Source organism: Etheostoma spectabile, chromosome 20, assembly GCF_008692095.1.
Source record: "Etheostoma spectabile isolate EspeVRDwgs_2016 chromosome 20, UIUC_Espe_1.0, whole genome shotgun sequence".
In the NCBI taxonomy this organism is placed as follows: Eukaryota; Metazoa; Chordata; class Actinopteri; order Perciformes; family Percidae; genus Etheostoma; species Etheostoma spectabile.
The window spans coordinates 16,020,009-16,038,994 of record NC_045752.1 but is presented as its reverse complement, the minus strand read 5'-3'; the positions used below and the strand labels follow the sequence as shown (position 1 = coordinate 16,038,994).

Below are 18,986 nucleotides of genomic sequence, written 5' to 3'. Positions count from 1 at the left end.
TCATCCTGATCTGTAGCCATCGGTGTGCTCTGCCTCAGTCTTTCACTATCTCTCTCTTCCACTGACCTCCTCTCTCTCTGCTCATCACTAACCAGCAATTTCCCCTGTATTTCCCAATACTGTGTTGTCATGGTGACAGTGGTTAAAATCTTATTTGCATACTTTGTGTTTTATGTTGCTCTCTTACTTAAAGGGAAAAGCCCTGAAGTGCCGGGAATGGGATGTGTTACCACACCTTTCTGGAGTGTCAAGAATTGTATGAGAAGAACTCATATTCTGTTTTCTCTAACTATACATACATACATACATACATATACTGTTTATGTATTGTACATTTTCAATGCTTAAAAAAACTGACATTTTTTTTCAAACCCCAGGAGGTTAAATAATAGTATCTGTGTATATTATTAATATACAGTCTATGGTATATACCCAGCATGCTGCTGAAGCTGAAAACAGGAGGGCAACAAGACAATGGAAGCAAACAACTTTTTCATGTTTTTATTCACTGACTAAAAGAAGAGAAGCATTCATTCAACATTAATTCAAATCGACATTCGGCAGGTTGACCCCTCAAGTGTATGCCAGAGGGTTAACATGGAGGTTTGGAACGTACCCTCCCTTTTCTCCACAACAGAACCATGGATCAACACTGTTCTCTATGATAAAAGCTGTCCTCGCAGCTGGAGAGGACTCTTTCCCTGCACACTAAAATGAAAATCAGCTGGACAAGTTTCAAATCAGAGGTTTATATTATTTTAGTCTTTAATTTAAAAGAGCAGTTTCACAAATGTAGATTAAGCCATGTTCTCAACTAAAAGGTTCTTATATATGGACAAATACAGGTACGTTTTCGGAGTGGAACTTTTCTTTGCTGGTTAGAACAAGTCTTAATCCATGCCTTCACTCACATGTACAGACCAGATAATAAAGGGTTTAAGAATCAAATGAAATGTAATTAAAATATTGTACATGTCATTTGAATTCCAGCTGTCCAGCTGTGTTTTGCGTTACATCTGGTTACAGAAAGAAGGCAAAACCCACTGCTATGTGCTCACTTTACCAAACACAATCACACAGGAACATAACGCTCAGAATATTCAACATTAAGGATGGTAAACCCATTTTCGCAAAAAACACACAACAACATAGCTTCTGATTTACAAAGTCTGTGTGATTTTATAATATACTTCATGTTCATAAATTGAACCCGGACATGTGTTGCATAAGATTATACCATTTTAATGCATTGTTGATACCTAATACAAATATGCACTGTGTGAGTTTATATATCTATTTATATAGTTTATATTTCTTCCTCTATGGTTTTCTTAAGACGTAGCCGGGCGCTGTCAGCACTGCTCGTGCCCCTTTGTGGCCACTAGTAAGACTGCTGTTATTGCAAACTGTCCTGATTTTAAACAAATGCACAACATTCGTACCACGATAAAACTGGGGCCATCTAGCCAGTCTCACAGAGACCAAGAGTGAGCCCGCCGTCACCGCTGCTGTCGCTGGGCTGGCTGAACAGAATCAAAAGATCTTAAAACTAAATGATAAGATTTCATAAATCATCATAAGGCCAAGTATTGTCATTGCAAGTTCTTATTAGTTTACGTCTTCATTACTACTGCGTGGCAGTGAGAAAAAGAAAAACTAAAACGTAAAAACTGAAGAAAAAAAAAATAGAGAAGAGTGTGGATTATATGCATTCCTCTTGCATAGTTGTGCGGCTGGAATGGACAGCAGGCCTGCCTGCCTGCCTGGCTAATTAGGAAGTTTGGCTCTCCAGACTTGACAAGAAAGACTTTGTTTAGCAGCCAGAAACCTCAGAGCCACGGGAGCTGAGATCTTAATGAAGATAGTTGGCTGACACTGAGCATGAATATCTATCAGTTCCTTGATATAGCCAGGCACTACACCAACGTCCGGGGTATGCACCACAGCTACTGACAGAGTTTGGCCAGGTTATGCTTTCAGTGCTATTTTTTATTTTTTTTAATTTCTTCTCTAGAAATACAATGTGGCGAAAGTGTAAAATAATTCCCGTTAATATCACCCTTATGCTAAGATCATCATTACAAGCTGGCTGGAAAATTTGTCTTCAGCTATGGCTGAAATGGAAACCTGGGGAATCCCAACTTTCTCTAAGAATCTCAGTGTGGCTAATGACCTTTACTCTGTGTGTACCTCCTCTTTCCTGACAATTTATCTAGCCTTATTCACATCTACCTACATCTGTTACACAGGACTGATTTGATATCAGTGCAATGCACATCCAGTGTTTTCTCCTAAGTTACAGAAACATTTGTCAGGGTTTTAATGAGATTCTTCACAGTCCAGCCCTATGTGAGCCCATTCAATGTCTGGTAGTAGTCCATGGTCATAGCATTTAGGTAAAAACATAAAACAAACAGGAAGCATCTGAAATCTCACATTGTGATGAGGAAACCCTGTCTCTTAATGGTAATCCTTTCAAAAACATGTTTTAGGCCAAGAAGCATCTTACTACCTCTTTTCTACACCTATTTTAAGTATACTTTCACAACATTGCAAACATCCAGAAAGTCAAGATCACAAACTCTCAAGCTGGCATAGAGTCTGAGTAATGATCTAAGTGGAAATGAAACTAATGTCGGATGCGTGTCTGCCTGTGGCTGTAAGCCGGTTTAGACTGATGCAGATCTGACACAGTTGGCTGCTTTGGTACTAAAATAACACACGCTGGTCGTTCACACATCTGTCCATATCAATGGTATTACTTTTGGTTATCGAGTGTTAGCACCCAACTCTTTGTAATGTATATGGGGCCTGGTAGGACAGATGTACTCAAATCCCTGTATATCTATAGCACTGCGATCACAACAGTTTTAATAAGCTGTCAAGCCCAACTGTCTCAGATGGAGTACATTAGAGGGCTGCTATATGGATTCAATTACCCATCAGGCCACAGGGTTCCAGATTTCTTCCAGGATTTCTCTAAGAATGCATATTAAGAGCAAACTTAAACAAAAACAAATCAAATGGGTCAAAAGGGCAGATGGAACTGGCTGTGACCATATCTGGTACCAGCATATCTGCTGGTAATGGTCTCCTGAATAACCGACGCCTCATCTCGCCTCTGGAGCCTTCAAACCATTTAATGGCAGAACTCGTTAAAAGTAAGGCTCTGCGAGCATAGATCCGTCTTTCTGTGTGCACACAGTGTAGTATAGTCATACACAAACTTCTCTCTGCATATGGTGTGTAAATAAGTCCAGCCCAGACACAAGGTGCCCATGTGTATCCATAGGGATTATGTACTGTCACTTCTGTGTGCATTCATGTGTGTACTAAATACGCAGACAAACTTCCTCTTACTGTATTGTGAAGGTCTTTAATCTGTCAGATTGATTCAATAGCTGAAACCAACTTATTTTGTGAAAAGAGAAACTAGTCTTTATGTTTAGCACACAGTGTGTGTAAGTTAAAGTGTAAGTTTCTTTCACAGTTTTTCTTTCACACCTTTTGTGTACCGGACACAAAAGGTCACAAAATGCCCTCAGGATGCTGAAGCATCAAGTGAAAGCAAAACTTGCCATTGCAGAAACACACAGTTCTTTAAATAACCACTTCTAAATGGTATCGCACCTCCACTGTGCTCAGACCAGCTGGTAATCTGGTGTCCCTTCAAAAAACAGACCAACAAAGTAAAAAATAGAAAGAAATTTAAATAAAGTCTATATTTATATAGAGTCTAATTTTCTTGCGGACACTTTAGCCTTGTAGTAAACTGTTTGCAAGTCAGATGGCCTTAGCGACCCCCATGTGGAATGTCCTGTTCCTAGCAGATCTCTAGCAGCAAATCACTTTACAGCTCTAAAAGCCTGGGACTAAACACTTCCCATCAAATTTGACCTTGGCCACAGGCTTGCCGTGCAACATATCAAATCAGGCACACTGGCATGTGTCCCAGCTGGGAGGCTACAATCTGTCAGACAGTAGCTTCAGGAAGCATCGGGGGGAATGTTTAGTCCCTGACGTGTTCTGAGATTTAACCAAACTCCTTGTCCTCCTCGCCTTAAGTTTTACATTCACTCACTCCTCACAGTGAAACAGGTGATGGGGGGAAAAAAAGAGAGTAGGGGAGCAATATAGTGGCCAGTCTCTGCTTCAGCCTTTGTCACACTATAGAAGGACACTGCGCTGGACTAGAAAGGCCTTGCTTTGCTCTATGATGCCTCAGCAACATGCAGTGTGTAGACCCTGAGTGCCATTCACAGATAGGAATTTGGCCACAATGTACAAGCCGTGCTACAACGCTGCTTACCTTTACTAAGTAACATATGTTGGTTATAAATGTCCAACTGCGCCTTCCATAACACACATTCTACACAGCTAGTGTGAAATCCTACATTTTCTTAACATAGGGTGCAGCCACTAACACAACATTGGCCAAATGTTTGCGTGCAGGTCTGCTTTGGTCTCTTTTCACGCCAACCACAGGACAAGACTGTTGACATTTGACCTGGTCCAGAACAGTATGGTCCATAGTATGTCAAAAGCGTGGTAGTAGTCAGGGTGCGAGTGGAGTGGAACCACCAAGAGTAATTGAAAAAGAAGACATGTCGGAGGAGAAAGGTATTAGTAGAGTAGGAAATAATACTGGACCAGCCTCCTGCCAGTGTGTGTGTACATGGGCACTTCAGATAGACTTGTGTCTGGGTTAAGTTTGTTCCACTCTGGTCTTTGGCAGCTTAAAACACAACAAGGGAGGAGAACAGATCCAGTGACTCCTACTACTCTTATACGTGAGCTAGAGGCCTGAGCTATTGTAACTTTCCCTCCTCCTCTGTTTGAAAACTGACTGTACCCTGAGAACAAAGAATTTTCTGTTGCGGTTTCCTGCTGCAGTAGAAGTGATAAAACTACACTGCAGAACATGAGCAAGCCCCCCCCCCCTCAATACACACACATGCATGCAGAGAACATGACGGCTGCACTAGTGACAACTTGTTCACACACACAGTCAAACCATCTTATTTACAAACTACTATTGGGTACACTTTTGAAAGCTTACATGTAAAACGTGCTTAGAAAATACAGGCACGCTCCAAGAGAAAATAAAAAGCATGTGTGCTGAAACATCTTCGGAAACCCTAGCTACTATAGCTTCTAATGCGGCTTCCCTAAGGAGTGAACTAACAATCACAGCAACAACTACAAACAACACAACGTGAATAACTTGGGGAGAGCAGAGGTTTGAAAAGCAGTAAGACTCCAGAAGCTTTCAGGCACAAGATGGCTCAATATTTAGCTATTAGCAATGATAAAACGAGATCAGGGATAAGTCATTGTTCCGCTGTTCCATCAAGTTTTTAAAACGCTAGGCCGTACAGTGACCATGTTTGTCGTTGAGTGTAAAGATATTTGCCTATCAGCATTGGCTTACTGGCAGAACTTTGTCTCACCTCTTCTCTCCTTGCAAGGGCAACACAGAGCTCGATCCACGCCGTCTTCACTAACATTTTAGTGTCTATTGGTGAAACCTAACAGAATCCCCCAAAAAAGCCATTGTTTTGCAGTGCATTTCTGCTCTCACGCATATTGTCTTTATAATCCCTCATCTTTCTCTGCACTTTTGAGATTGTGAAATATGTCTATAATCGCAAATTGTCAAAACATGAACTTTTGATAATGGAGCCTCCATACAGGAAGACTTTTTCATAAGTTTATGGGAGTGAAATTTATGATTAGAACAGCACTTTTTTATACATTATCCAAATGGGAATGTTAAAAGTTAGATGAAATTTTTTTCCCGCTCAAGCTGACCATAGTCTTGAGAAAACCCCCACAGCCAATCCCCTTTTATTCTGGGCAAAAATGATTTGTCCGGTCAAGATCTAGTTTGGAGCCCATAGCATGTGGGGACCTGAGAAGACAGGAACCAGAGGAGGAAACACCTGTGGTGTATGAGGGTGGAGTTTGTAAAATCAGCTTTTTAAAATAAGTTGTTAGTAAAAATCTATTAGCTCCACTCAGGTGACCCTCTAGTTTGAAATTACATTACAAGAAGATTGCCGTGATTTTCCCCTCCTTATCAGGTGATGCCAACACACAATACGAACAGCTTAAATCTCTCACATAAAAGAGCAAAGTTTAGCTCTAGAAAAATGAGACGAGAGGAACAATTAGGAGGAGGGGAGGAAGAAAATAAGATAAAAACCAACATATTTTGGTCTGAATGTGTTATGTTGGTATGGCTATCCCCTCTGGAGTGTTTTGAGTGTGGAGCTCTATATATAGCCACAGACAGCCTTAGATATGGACCAAGGACTAGAGATATTACCAAGGCCTAACCATCAAGGTCCCATAACCGATGAGCAAACATTTAGGAACCACTGGGACCAATTCCCTCTGAACCTAGCAAAGTGCTGGCACACTGTGTAACTCAGGATCCATATAAGTCCATGGGAAAATTGCAGGTCAATCTTGTAAACTACAGACCTTGATATGGACCTTCACAGTCTGCAGTGCTATTGCACCAACCTCTAAAGCGTCATGGTGTGCAAAACAAGCGAGCTGAAGCCATTTGGAAGGGTAACTTTCCTAACAATGTCTTGCTTGCAACATTTACTGATGCATGTTACAGGTGCTCTAAAGCCCAACCCAACACTTAACTCGGCTCAAGAAATGCCTTAATAAGACACCAGTCTACCACAGATGTTACTAATAACCATTCCATAGTCACAACACAGGAGCATCAGATGTAAGCATTCTTGGGCCATTTATCCACTGGTCATACTCACAATTAGGTTTGTGTGGAGCACAAGATATTTGGTCAACAATGCTGGGTAAGTGTCCTGAGCCTTGACATGCTTTTACTTCCACAGAGCCTGAATCACATTGTTTAATTTATAAATTTTGGCCCAGCAGGTCCATTGACAGCATGGATTTTCCTTCACTCCACAGCCGCTCTCTGTCCTCCAACAACATCTACTGGAGATAGAAAACATGTGCAATGAGCAGACTTGTTTTGCCATTCTTTAGTCTATCAACCTTAATCTTTGAAAACAAATGTATGATTAGGTTTACTGATCCCCCAACCAAGGTGGAGCGAGGTTATCAGATGGCAAGATAAACATTATTAATAACAACAACAACTGTATCCAGAAAACAAGGGGCTGTTTCCAAGGCAACTGTGACTCAAGAGGAAAAACACAACAAAAAACGACAACAATATCTCACACCAATTGATTGTTTTACATGCTGTACTCGACATTATCACCACCGCTGTCCTGGTCATAGTGATGTTAAAAGCCTACCTGAGACTGACAGTAAATATTTTCGTCATAGAAACACGCCAAAGGTTTTGTTGTGCTGTAGGTGCCACTTCTCCAAAAATGTACCCAGTCTTGGCTGTCAGTGGAACCCATGTCCAAATGCATTTATTCAGTAGCCGTGACTGTTGTGGCAAGATATGCATCTGCCAAATATCTGAGGCAAAAATAGCTATACAGCAGGCCATTCAATATAAAACATTAATCCCGACTGGCCAACCGAAGGGGAGTTTAGTTACATTCAGTGCATCATTTTCTTTTCCCTGTTCTTTATCGAGAAATGTTTTACTTGAAAACACAAAATCCGCTATTGAGAGAAAACTACTTCCTACCAACAATCTGCATTGCTGGCATGGCAGCAAAACCTGGGTTTGTTATTTGCCACCTCTGAAAACACGAGCCTACAGAATACTGATTTTGTTTGCATGGCCACACCAAGAATTTGGAGGTAGTCACAAAGATCATTATATGATATATATATATATATATATATATATATATATATATATATATATATCATTATGGAATGAAACCCCATTTCCTTTTCAGAATAATGCAGAACTATATGTAAGTTTTGTAATCTCAGAGCCCTTCAAATTATGACGCATACTCCTTTTCTTTTCTTTGACTCAAATACTTTTAAATACCAAAGGGCTCTGAAACCAGTGATACCAGTCAGAAAGTCTTGACCTCTAATTGAGAGCAAAAGCAGCTATATCCTATATCCTGATTATAGAAAAAATATGCCAACATTTACCACCACCTCACTACAGATAAAAATAGAATGGAGCTAGGGAGGGGGTGTTCTATTGTGACAGGCTGCATTTTATAGTTTGGCTCTGAATGTCGTCGTAAGACGAGGCTAGCAAGGTTTCCCAAAAAGTCAAGAAGTGAGCTGGGTGGGAAACAATATTCTCCGTTACACCATCAGTAAGGTGCTCAAAATCCTCAATATAACCATTGATCCGAGCCATAGCACTGACATGGTTGTTGCTGAACAAAGCATTACAACTGATTAGCACCTGCCACAGTCAGACACATTACAGTGGAGATTCCCACTCTGCTGCCAAGGCTCTCTAACTAGTGGACAAGTGCACAAGATGCTCTTTCAGAGCAACAGAAGCAGGAGCTACGGTTGTGTTACCCAGGAAGCGATTGATAGGTTAGTTTACAAACTACAACCTTTGCTAGAGTTGAGCTAACAGACAGACCAACACAGAGCAGAGGTTTAAAAAAAACAAAACACACACACACACAAAAAAAAAAAACATGTTTACAAGTAAAGCATTTCCCACCCTAAATCCCACCGGCCCATCACCCAACCCTGCCTGCCTGTCCTGTTCTGTTCTCACGGTTAGCAGGATAATAATAATAATATATCTGTATTTAAATACACACAAAGCCTTTACAGGCAAGGGAACCACCACACAGGAAAACAAGATTATACACAGAGCAGGGAGAGATGAACAGTCCAGGAAATCAAAGTTACATCATACAGAGGCTCTGGAGGTTATTACGGTGAAGGGGAGACATCAAGCTCTGAAGACTTTTCAATCAAGACCAGACCAGACTGGGCCATGCCAGAAAAGAGGGTATTTGAAGCAGCAGAGTATGAGTGACCCATTTTGGCAGACAAATAAAAAAATGGTCATGACTCATGTCTTGTCTGTGGTTAGGAATCACAGAGTGGTATGACTTCTAACTGAATGAATATCAAGTTAATATTAGAATATCCAAGTTTTAAAGGGATATTCTTAAATGGAAAATCTATTTAAAACATCAAAGATTTTATCCGTTTTTCCAAGACACTAGTTAACTAGATAATCAGGAGGCAAAACAGCGAATCATTTGGAAAATGGTAAGACGTGATTGTGTGCTAAAACTCCGGTGAAAGAAACAAAAAATAAAAACAATCAGCTCACATAAATGATATTCATAGATTGTTTTAAGATCCAGTTTAGATTTCTCACTTAGGTCTGCTTTGGCCTGGTTTAGAGTTGACTTGGACTTTGTTGGTCTGGACTGGTCTTGACACAGTTTAGGCTGTGATGTGTTGGACTTGCCATCCCTGCCTACATGCCCATGCTGAAGGCGTGCAGCTCATGGTGGAAGTGATGGGTGGGTTCGGACAAAACCAGGCTGGAATCCAGGCAAGGGTGCCAGACACGGGCGAGGCCCAGAGAAACCTCCTTGACCAGGTTATGGACTGGGTCACCATCCATGCACACTGCCTGGTCCGGATCAAAGTCGATGCTCTCCTCAGAGACTGTCAGGACGCGAAGGTTGGAGCCACGCAGCCGAGAGATGGCCACCAAATTATGGGCCCAAACTGTGTAACCTACAGAGAGAAATGTGTTCAGGGGGGTGGACTAATCTTGCCAATAATAAGGATAAATAATGAATATTCTATACAGCTTTACACTCAACCCAAAGTACAACCCATGACCCATATGATGATATAATGGTTACAAATCTACACTCATTAGGAATGGGATTCTCTTTTGTCGCTTTTCATTTCCTCATCTCATATAGTTGTCTAGATGGAACTTTGACCTAATTCAATACAAACAAAATGCCTTTAAATGGCACTTGAATGCACTGACAATATTAATTGCAATATCTCAACCATTTGCTGTGCAGTATTTGAAAAAATGTGGAAGGAAGCAACATTTCTAACATGTATGAACATGTTAGATGTTTTGCTTCCTTGAAGCTTCTTTATTTGAACCTTTTACATTAAAAATGGATTTTACAACGTGTAATGATGTAGAAGTCTCATATAGTGACAAACCCACAGATTCTAACCGCCAACTCTGCATTTATCCTCAGCTCATTTTTTTGCTGCTAGCAACCTCACCGCTTGGTTCACCCACTCTAAATCAGCTTTGTTTCCAAACATAGCAGGAAGTAGTTTTCAGTGAAAATAAACCCACTGTATGCTACATGAGCAGCACCAAACATCAGACAAAGTTAGTGATTAATTGTGAACATAGCATTTAGCAGCTAACAAGCTACACAATTGTTCTCAGGAATTGGTATAGAGCAAAACAGAGCTATCGGGAGAGTGAATATTGGACTTAAAGCCATCCTGTGGCCAGAACACAACTTCAAATGAATTCTTATCTATCTCTGTGTCTACGGGATGTGTAAATAGGCATCTGTTTGCCAACCATAACAACTTTGTGTTGCGTTTACAGTTTCTTGTGTTGCCCTCTAGTGGCCAACAAATCCATTTATTTAGGTTAAATGTTAAGCTTCATATAATAATGGCTATCTATGGCCAGCCATGGTTGCATCTCTTTCTGATTTCTGTTTTGATTCCCTGAAAGCAAAGCAGAACACTTATGCTAACCACACATGCATGTAAAAACTAGGTTTCACAACACAACTGGAATTAATATAACGTAGTAGTGACATGTAGTTTTTGACGTCAGTACTATTTTTTCATTGGCAAGTAAAAAGCCATTCGGATTACTACTATCAAGCCTGAACCAATTTATATACTACCACTACAACCACTTGTGTTTGTCATCATAAGGTTGGCCCAGCACGGATCAGAACAAACCTGAAGTCACGCACTGTACATTCCGAAACAACAAGCTGAACTCACCATGTATCACCAGTACAGCCAGCTGAGTACATCTCCACGCCAAGAGGACCAATGGGTCTTCGTTCCGATTGATGCTGAGGTCAGGGAAGTCGGGGTCATCCCTCAGGAGCAGGAAGTGAGTCAGTGTCCTGTTGTACTGCTGGGAAATGAGCTCCAATGTGGCGTCAGTTACAAGTGTGCTGTAACTGTCGAGGTGGAGGCGCTCCAGAGGAAGGCTAGGCTTAAGGACCCCAAGGAGCTCTGAGCTGTTGACCTCCAGGGCCATGATGTACACTCGCAGGTTGGCACTAACACGAATCTGGGGAGGATCAGGTAAACTTGACTGATGTACACATGAAGACTCGACAAATAATGTGACTGACTGTATGTCATTGACATAAGGTATTTCAACACTCTTATTTTTTCATTAAATAAAGCAAGAGGTTGTCCTGGAATAACTAGCAGAGGGCCAACAAGACTGAGTAATAAAGATACATGTTGCATTACCAGTGCCTTCCAATCGTCGTCTGTAGCGGTCCCTTCTAATGGTTTGAACTCCAGGGCGGCGCCATTGAGCAGCAGGGAGATGCGATGCAGTGGAGTTCGGCGTGGAGAAGCCAGCAGACCACAAAGCTCAGATGTCAAATCAGAGAAATCCAGAGCCAGAGAATGAAGATTAGATAGACGATCCAACTCTGATGGCGAGATGAGGGGACCTGAGGGAAATTCAGGAGCGATTACAAGTTGTACAAACATACTATTCACATGTACTACAACTACAACTTTTGTCGTATCTACGGCTTCAACTGTTAAGGATTTACACCGATACAACCCAATTTCCATTGTTTTTTAATTGAAGCTGCTACTGCATTTACAGAGTGACAGACAAACATTTCCAAAACACACCAACACATACCCAGCTGGTGGTCCAGTAAACTGAGGTGCTGCAGGGTCTCGGCGGAAGGATTTGACAGGCAGGCCAAGGAGCAGGGAGTCACCAGACCCAGCATGAAACTACAGGACAACCACTGCAGCTGCCTGCTGTTAGACAACAACTCCATGAACAACTGCTGGATTCTGCAGAGCATAGGGGAGAGGAGAGGGTGGAAGAGAATTAGTGTCAATGCACTATACCAGCATGAACACAGCTTCCTTCAAGTTAAATTAAAGTTAAGACACCACGGGAGCCGTGTATGCCAGTTCAAATGAAATGTAAGACAAATTTTATCCTAAAAATAAACCTTAAGTGAAGAAGGAAAAACAGCCTCAATTTACACAGAAAAATTTTACACAGAAAAATATGCAACTGAAAAAACAATGCACTGAGATCATTTTACATTGTAATGCTTTAACAATGTAAGACCTATGAAACCAAACAGAACATGCTACCATATTAAACTTTGCTGTGGTCCTGAACACTTACTCAACAGCACACAGACTATACTTAGGTAATCTGGCTAATTATATTTCAACACATTTAACTTGGTATTGTTTGGCACAGTTCATGAAAACAGTCTGAAACCCTCTAGATTGTGCTTTAACCTCCAGACGTGTCCTAAAAAGCAGAAGACAGAAGGTATGAATGTCACCCACCTTACTACCACTGAGTTGCAAAACAAACCTACACTGGTTGCTATGAATGAGAAATATTGGGATTTCAAAAGGGAAAAGCCATCCCAAATTGACAATGATCTGTATACTGCTCTGGATTAATGGGCTGTATATGTTGAAATACCCAAATTGAGTATCCTGACACATACTATATGCGTATTGTATCATCATCATGGCCTGAAGGTTAGAGAAGAGAGCTTATGACTGGGAAGTGGTTGGTTCAATCCCTAGACCAACAGGATAAAATCTGGGTGGGGAAAGCACTTGTCCCTTTTCTCATACCACCACTGAGGTGCCCTTGAGCAAAGCCCTTAACCTCAAAACCCGTTCAGTGGCCATCAGACTGTGGTTGTACTGGGCACCTTCCAGGTATTGTGAAGAAATAAAAATTAACATCCTAAAGTGCCTTAATATGATAATGACATTACTAAGAAGATGCATGTTTTTAGGAAATGTGGGTGTAGGTTAGGAAAAAGTGTAACTGTGCTCATGTCAAATGTACATGGGTATGCTTGAGTTGATAATCAATGGTGCTCTTTGCAATATGTGTGTAAGCGTGATTAGATCATTAGCCTTACTATTAACACATGATGAGCTGGTTTTGACAGGTTACACAGTATGGGACAGTGGAAAAGTACAAAATACCTAGAGACATGATCAGAGACATAGGTTGAGTGTGGTCATGTTAGAAGTCATGTAAGAGTTACATGACTTATAGGTACACTCCTCCTTTAGAGGGAAGCTGAAAAAGTCATTGGACAAGGGGGCCACCGGACCTGCCCCCAGCCAACCAATGGGAGAAGACTACAGCTGAGGAGTATAGTATATAAACTGTCTGATTTAGGCAATCAAGGCCATTCTACGCAGCCCCAGGGTGAAGTAGGGTGGTCCACATCCATGTGTGTCATGTAATCTTTTTGTTTTATTCCTTGTATACAAGTTGCTATCAATATTCCATCTATAATAAACCGCCTCAAATGCGAGAAGTTGATTGTCTTATTTCCTTAATGACCAATAGGACAGTGTCAGTATGAATGTGTGCAACTTGTGAATGTGATCAGGGCATCCTGCAAAAGAGAGGCTGCCTCTCAGTAAACAATCCCTGAACAGATGAAAGGTTAAATAAAAAAATATATATAAATAAAAACAAATGTCTATAAATTAATGCTGAGATTATTTTCTAAGATTATAAAGCAGTGGCATCAACATCTTCAGATTTGACAGCAGATTCTAAAAATCCATCCATCCATCCATCTTCATCAGCTATACGGTAGGGGTCGCGGGGCAGCAGATTCTCAAAAACATCCACAATCATTCACAAACTATCCGAAAAAAAACGGTCCGGCAGAACAAATCTCCAGTAGGGGACCCCAAAATTCCCTTTCCCGAGCCACATCAACCAGCCCGACTGGGGGATCCGAGGCGTTCCCAGGCCAGGTTGGAGATATAATCTCTCACCTAGTCCGGGTCTTCCCCGAGGCCTCCTCCAGCTGGACGTGCCTGGAACACCTCCTAGGGAGGCGCCCAGGGCATCCTACCAGATGCCGAACCACCTCAACTGGCTCCTTTCGACGCGAAGGAGCAGTGGCTCTACTCCGAGCTCCTCTCGGATGACTGAGCTTCTCACCTATCTCTAAGGGAGACGCCAGCCACCCTCCTGGGAAAAAATTTAGGCCGCTTGTACCCTGGATCTCGTTCTTTCGGTCATGACAGATTCTAAAAATGCTCTACTAAAGCCAATATCTATATAATAAAAAAACAAACATAATTTGCAATTCTCAGTCTCTAAAGCATCCTTCCCTGTTCAGAGACTGCGGATCTACAGCGTCTGCTACACCTTAGCTGGCCTTGGCTACATTATTCATTTATACATTAACAGTTTGTTGACAGAAAGCTGGACACACAAAGTGAGTGTTGTCAATGTTGTGTGTCGTGATGCTGGAGATGCTGTGTGCCTGCTGACTGGATTATGACAAACTACACATTTGCAAAATATATTATCCTTCTGAAACACTAAACAACACACGGTTTCCAATTCCAACCAAAAGTCCCAACAGTGCCATTTTGTAAATGATACTTTCCCACACGCACACAAACCTCCATGCCAGTCATTAGCACCTTTCACACAAAGATTCTGCAATAGCGCCACTATGAAGGTCTACCACTGCTGGCTTTGTTCATTTACACAGAGGGACATGTCAGGCTTTGTCCCAGCAATGTACATCTAAGGTCCAAAAAACAGGCTAGTCTTTATAAACATATCTGCATATGAATGCAGATTAATTAAAAAGAAAAATGCCAATAAAAAGATAAATCAGAAATTTGTCAGACATTAGCCGATGGGTTACGAGATTGCATTCCGACCAATGCTTTCCGTCTCTTTTGCTCTACACATGGACTGTTACTTGCATGCAACCAAATCCCGCTCAATGCTACTTGGACTACAAACGGAATCCAGAGCGCTTCCGATGCCAAAATCTTGTTTTGTTGCCTATGGATTCTGCCGTCAGACATGAAGATGTCGGTTTAGATATTACAATAAAAGTAATACTAAATCTAACCATTTTTGACATTCAATAGAGGCTTACTCATTGATCTTTTTATCCCCCTGGTGAATTTGGTGCAGGTGGGAGCTGTCCAATAGTCCCTCCTGCTGGAGAACACCGGTGTCTCCATACAGACTCAGCTTCCGCAGGTTTCTAGAGAGAGAGAGGGAGAGAGGGAGAGGGAGAGAGAAACAGAAAAAAAAAGAAACAGTATTCAACAATACTATTTTGATTTATGTCAACAAGTCATCTTAGCAATAATTTTGAATGTTTTGACAGACAGGTAACAGGTATAACAGGTATTCTCTTCTAGTCAGTTCCCACCCGGACCTTTGAAATGAAATAAAAACTAATATGCAAAAGTTCTGCCTTCAATTATTTTCTTCAAAATTAAACAATGGGAAAACATCAGTGTGCTGTGCTAGCATTACAGAGACATCTGTGTCACAATAACAAAAATATACCCCATTTGTCAGGATTCAGAGAACCAAACCTATTCACATAACAATCTCAACATAATGTTTTTTTTCATCCGTTTACTCTATCAACATTGGAAGTCATTACTAATTTAAATTGTGTATCTGGTTCTTTCACATGGAACGCATAAGGGGTTCAAACAAGTATCAGTAGCTAGACCAGGGGTAAGGTTTGAGCATTTTTTAATCCAAACAACATAAAAAAATGGGAGTTATCTCTTACCTCCATTTAATCCAGCCTGGGTTCTGTATATTGTTGGGTTGTCTCCTATCAGGACAGATTTATTGCAACTATGCACTTTGCTGCAGTGCTGTCTAGAACCCATTATATCCTGGTCCCCAAAATAGATTGCCAACAATCAAGCAGCAGACTATAAGCCAAAATGTGATACTTTGAAAAGCAGGCATGGTAGGCTTAGACGTCACAATGCATCCAATTACATTCTTCCAAAGAGAAGGATTGCATCAGTTTTAATATTTGGAAGATTGCAGATGTAAATTGTGGAAAAGGATTATCAACTACATGTGTGCCATGCAGCCACACATGACATAGGCCTACCTACAAGGTACTGTGTGCGCGCATTATGTTTCCTGAAGCCCACTTCCTGTAAATCAGCTGAGAGCTAAGCTTTACTGCCTCCGCTGTGAAACCAACAGCAGTCTCATGTGCATCTACTTAGTGTGTGAAACCGCTAGTAAAAAGAACACTAAGATATACATTCTCATTCCACACATGTACTAGTGCCAGACAGTGGAGGTGGACCAATGTTAGCTAAATGAAAAACTCGCTTTTCCTCATCTGATAACATGGGAGCAAAAGATAGATGACAGCTGGTATTTGTCCTATTAGTCGTCAACCGGTTTGGATTGAGAAAATGGCGATTAAAATAACAATTAGCTGAGTATGGCACATTTTACTGCAAAAAAAATAACCACTTGCACAGTCAACATTTTTATTGCTGGTTTGTTTATGGCAGACTGAAACTGCACAGGACCTGCAGTAATTCCTTTTTGGTTAACAGACTAGATCTGAATTGCTGTTCCATAATACTAAATACTAGTCTTCATGGCCTTTATCTACAAGAAAATTAACATACTTTAACACCACATTTAAGAATCAAGCAGGTTCAATGCACAAACTGACAACAAGCTGTGGTGGAGAGGAGGTCACTGAACAAACTGTTATCTATCATGGATAACCCTGAACCCTCTCCACACCACATGGTCCAACAGAGGAGCTCCTTGTCTAAGAGGTCCGACAGCTTCGATGCCGCACGGACCGCTACAGAAAATCATTAATTCCACAAGCAATAACACTTTTAACACGTCATCACTGGGTGGTAGATGAGATTGGACACCCACTACTGCAATAATGAAACTGCACATTGGGTATTTAACATTACATTTTAGCACATTATTTGAGCAGTTGCACATTTTTGTCCCCAATCTGTACATATTCAAATATTTGTTCTTTTTACTTTATTTGTATTATTATTTTATGTATATTGTATGTATGTATATTTTTCCTAGTATTTCATTTATGTTTATATTTTGTGCTTTGTGACTGATTTTGCTGCTGTAACACAGGAATTTCCCATTTTTCTTGGGATCAATAAACATCTATCTATCTATCTATCTATCTATCTATCTATCTATCTATCTATCTATCTGGATGTAGTGAATGTTGTCACATTTACAGAATAAATACACTAAAACCTTGAACCCGAGATAGAATTAGTATGGAGTAGGGATCTGGGACACAGGTTAGGTCGTCAGTAGGTTTTTTATTTTTATTTAAAACTGCTCAGTGAGAACAAGTGAGACAACAAAAATAGTTTCAGCCCCCTCAGCAGAACTAAGACATGTACTGCACAGCATTGGATGGGTGCTATTGCTAACACTACAAAGCACTATAGAGAATAATAGAGAATGTGGGAGAAGGTATAATAAAAGGGAAGTTCTGCAATGAAATAAGGAATCTTAACATTAAAAGAAACACTTTACAGAACAGTAATTTACATAGAAGAAATTAGCCAAGTGGCTGGATTTTATGTTTGGAGCACATATGTGATTACATCCAACAGTATGCGACGACATACCAGAGCTAAATGGGACATACACTGTATATATGTCTGTGTGTGTCAGTGCTGATATCAGCAAGTCACAGCCAACAAAGCGTTCTCTAGCCACCACCAGTGCTGTATTGTATCTGCTGGTATGAACCCCAATGCAACAAAGAAAATAGAACTGGCAACAAAAGAAACGCAGACAAGCGTTTGACTTGACGTTACACATAACATCATTATTTGATGACTGTACATGTAGGACTGCAATAAAATATTGTCTCTTACCGTAGCTATATTAACAACGTCTTTGGAGATATTAAGAGAACGTCGGCTATTAACTCCACCGCAAAGACATGACCCTATTAACGTTACGTAACTCCGTCAGGGTTTGTTTATAGCTAACGTTAACTGAGCTAGCTAGCTGCTAGCTTACTGCGATGCACCAAATAATATGAAGATACAAAAAAGGAGAGGTTATCATGCAAATTCCTGAAGTTGAATAAAAACAAAATGTATAATGGGCTTTAGGAGTCCAAATTTACCTGTTGTTGCGGATGCTGGAGAACACACACAACACCTGGTCCAAGTAGGTGGCCATGGCGTCTCTCCATCGCTGGGAGAGCTGCGGGTCGCTATCGGGCTGGTCCATCCTGGTGGACGACGGGTCGTTGTTTAGAGGACTAAGGCAGCCTTCCACCGGTGCGAGTTCCAGTTGAAGCTCCCCCACGAAGGAACCGAATTTACGCATGAGGAACTCCAGCCTCGGGGTCTCCTCGGAGTTGGAGCCGCCGCCGTTACAACCACCACCTATCCGCAATTTAAGCTCGGTCCACAGCGCTGGGTAGAAGAGACACTCCCTCCATCGTGAACACACGGCCGAGGCCCGGAGCTTGTCTCGGTCGGACAGAAAGGAAAATATGTGGACAATAAGCTCGCTAGGCAAAGCCATGGCTCCGACACCCCCGCACAGAGCCATGGCGAGCTGAGAAAGCCGCTGGCCGAATACCAACCAGGTATAAAATAAATGTTGCAACCGTTTTTAAAAATCGGTGCAGTGGCGGCGTAATACAGCAACGCTTCTTCCTCTCGTTGAAAACATACCGATTTTTTCAGCTTTGCCTTCAATACTATTGGACCGCACCACTCTTTTTCAGTGCACGGGGAACAATCAATTCTCACAAACATTACAAAACCGGGACACTTGTCATGAGTTGTGTTTGTTAAAAATATGATTTTATGTTTTCAACCATTTTAAGGATTTAGTATAAATTTCACCAGTTTTATGGCAATCAGTGATTACATCACCTCGTTGTCAAATGAATGGTTTAGTCCTGAAGTGCTGCTATTTTTGCCATACTGCCGTGCTCCACGGGAGGGCA

At 41.2% G+C, this 18,986-nt stretch overlaps 1 protein-coding gene across 1 annotated transcript; it reads right to left on the bottom strand.

The window, feature by feature from the left end:
* Nucleotides 1-486: 486 nt before the first annotated feature.
* fbxo33 (F-box protein 33) lies at nucleotides 487-18,722 on the bottom strand. The gene is made up of 6 exons (XM_032501255.1): nucleotides 18,150-18,722; nucleotides 15,108-15,218; nucleotides 11,825-11,985; nucleotides 11,416-11,624; nucleotides 10,930-11,227; nucleotides 487-9,657 (listed from the first exon to the last, which is right to left on the bottom strand). The coding sequence occupies exons 1-6, from the start codon at nucleotides 18,581-18,583 to the stop codon at nucleotides 9,392-9,394; spliced, it is 1,479 nt and encodes a 492-aa protein (XP_032357146.1). The 5' UTR covers nucleotides 18,584-18,722; the 3' UTR covers nucleotides 487-9,391.
* Between the last annotated feature and the right edge of the window lie 264 nt (nucleotides 18,723-18,986).

Coding starts and splice junctions, on each gene's coding strand:
- fbxo33 (XM_032501255.1), bottom strand. CDS start 18,583: ATGGCTCTGTGCGGGGGTGTCGGAGCCATGGCTTTGCCTAGCGAGCTT. Junction 15,219..18,149: donor TCCAGCATCCGCAACAACAG/GTAAATTTGGAC, acceptor CTCTCTCTCTAG/AAACCTGCGGAAGCTGAGTC. Junction 11,228..11,415: donor ACGACGATTGGAAGGCACTG/GTAATGCAACAT, acceptor GATCCTCCCCAG/ATTCGTGTTAGTGCCAACCT.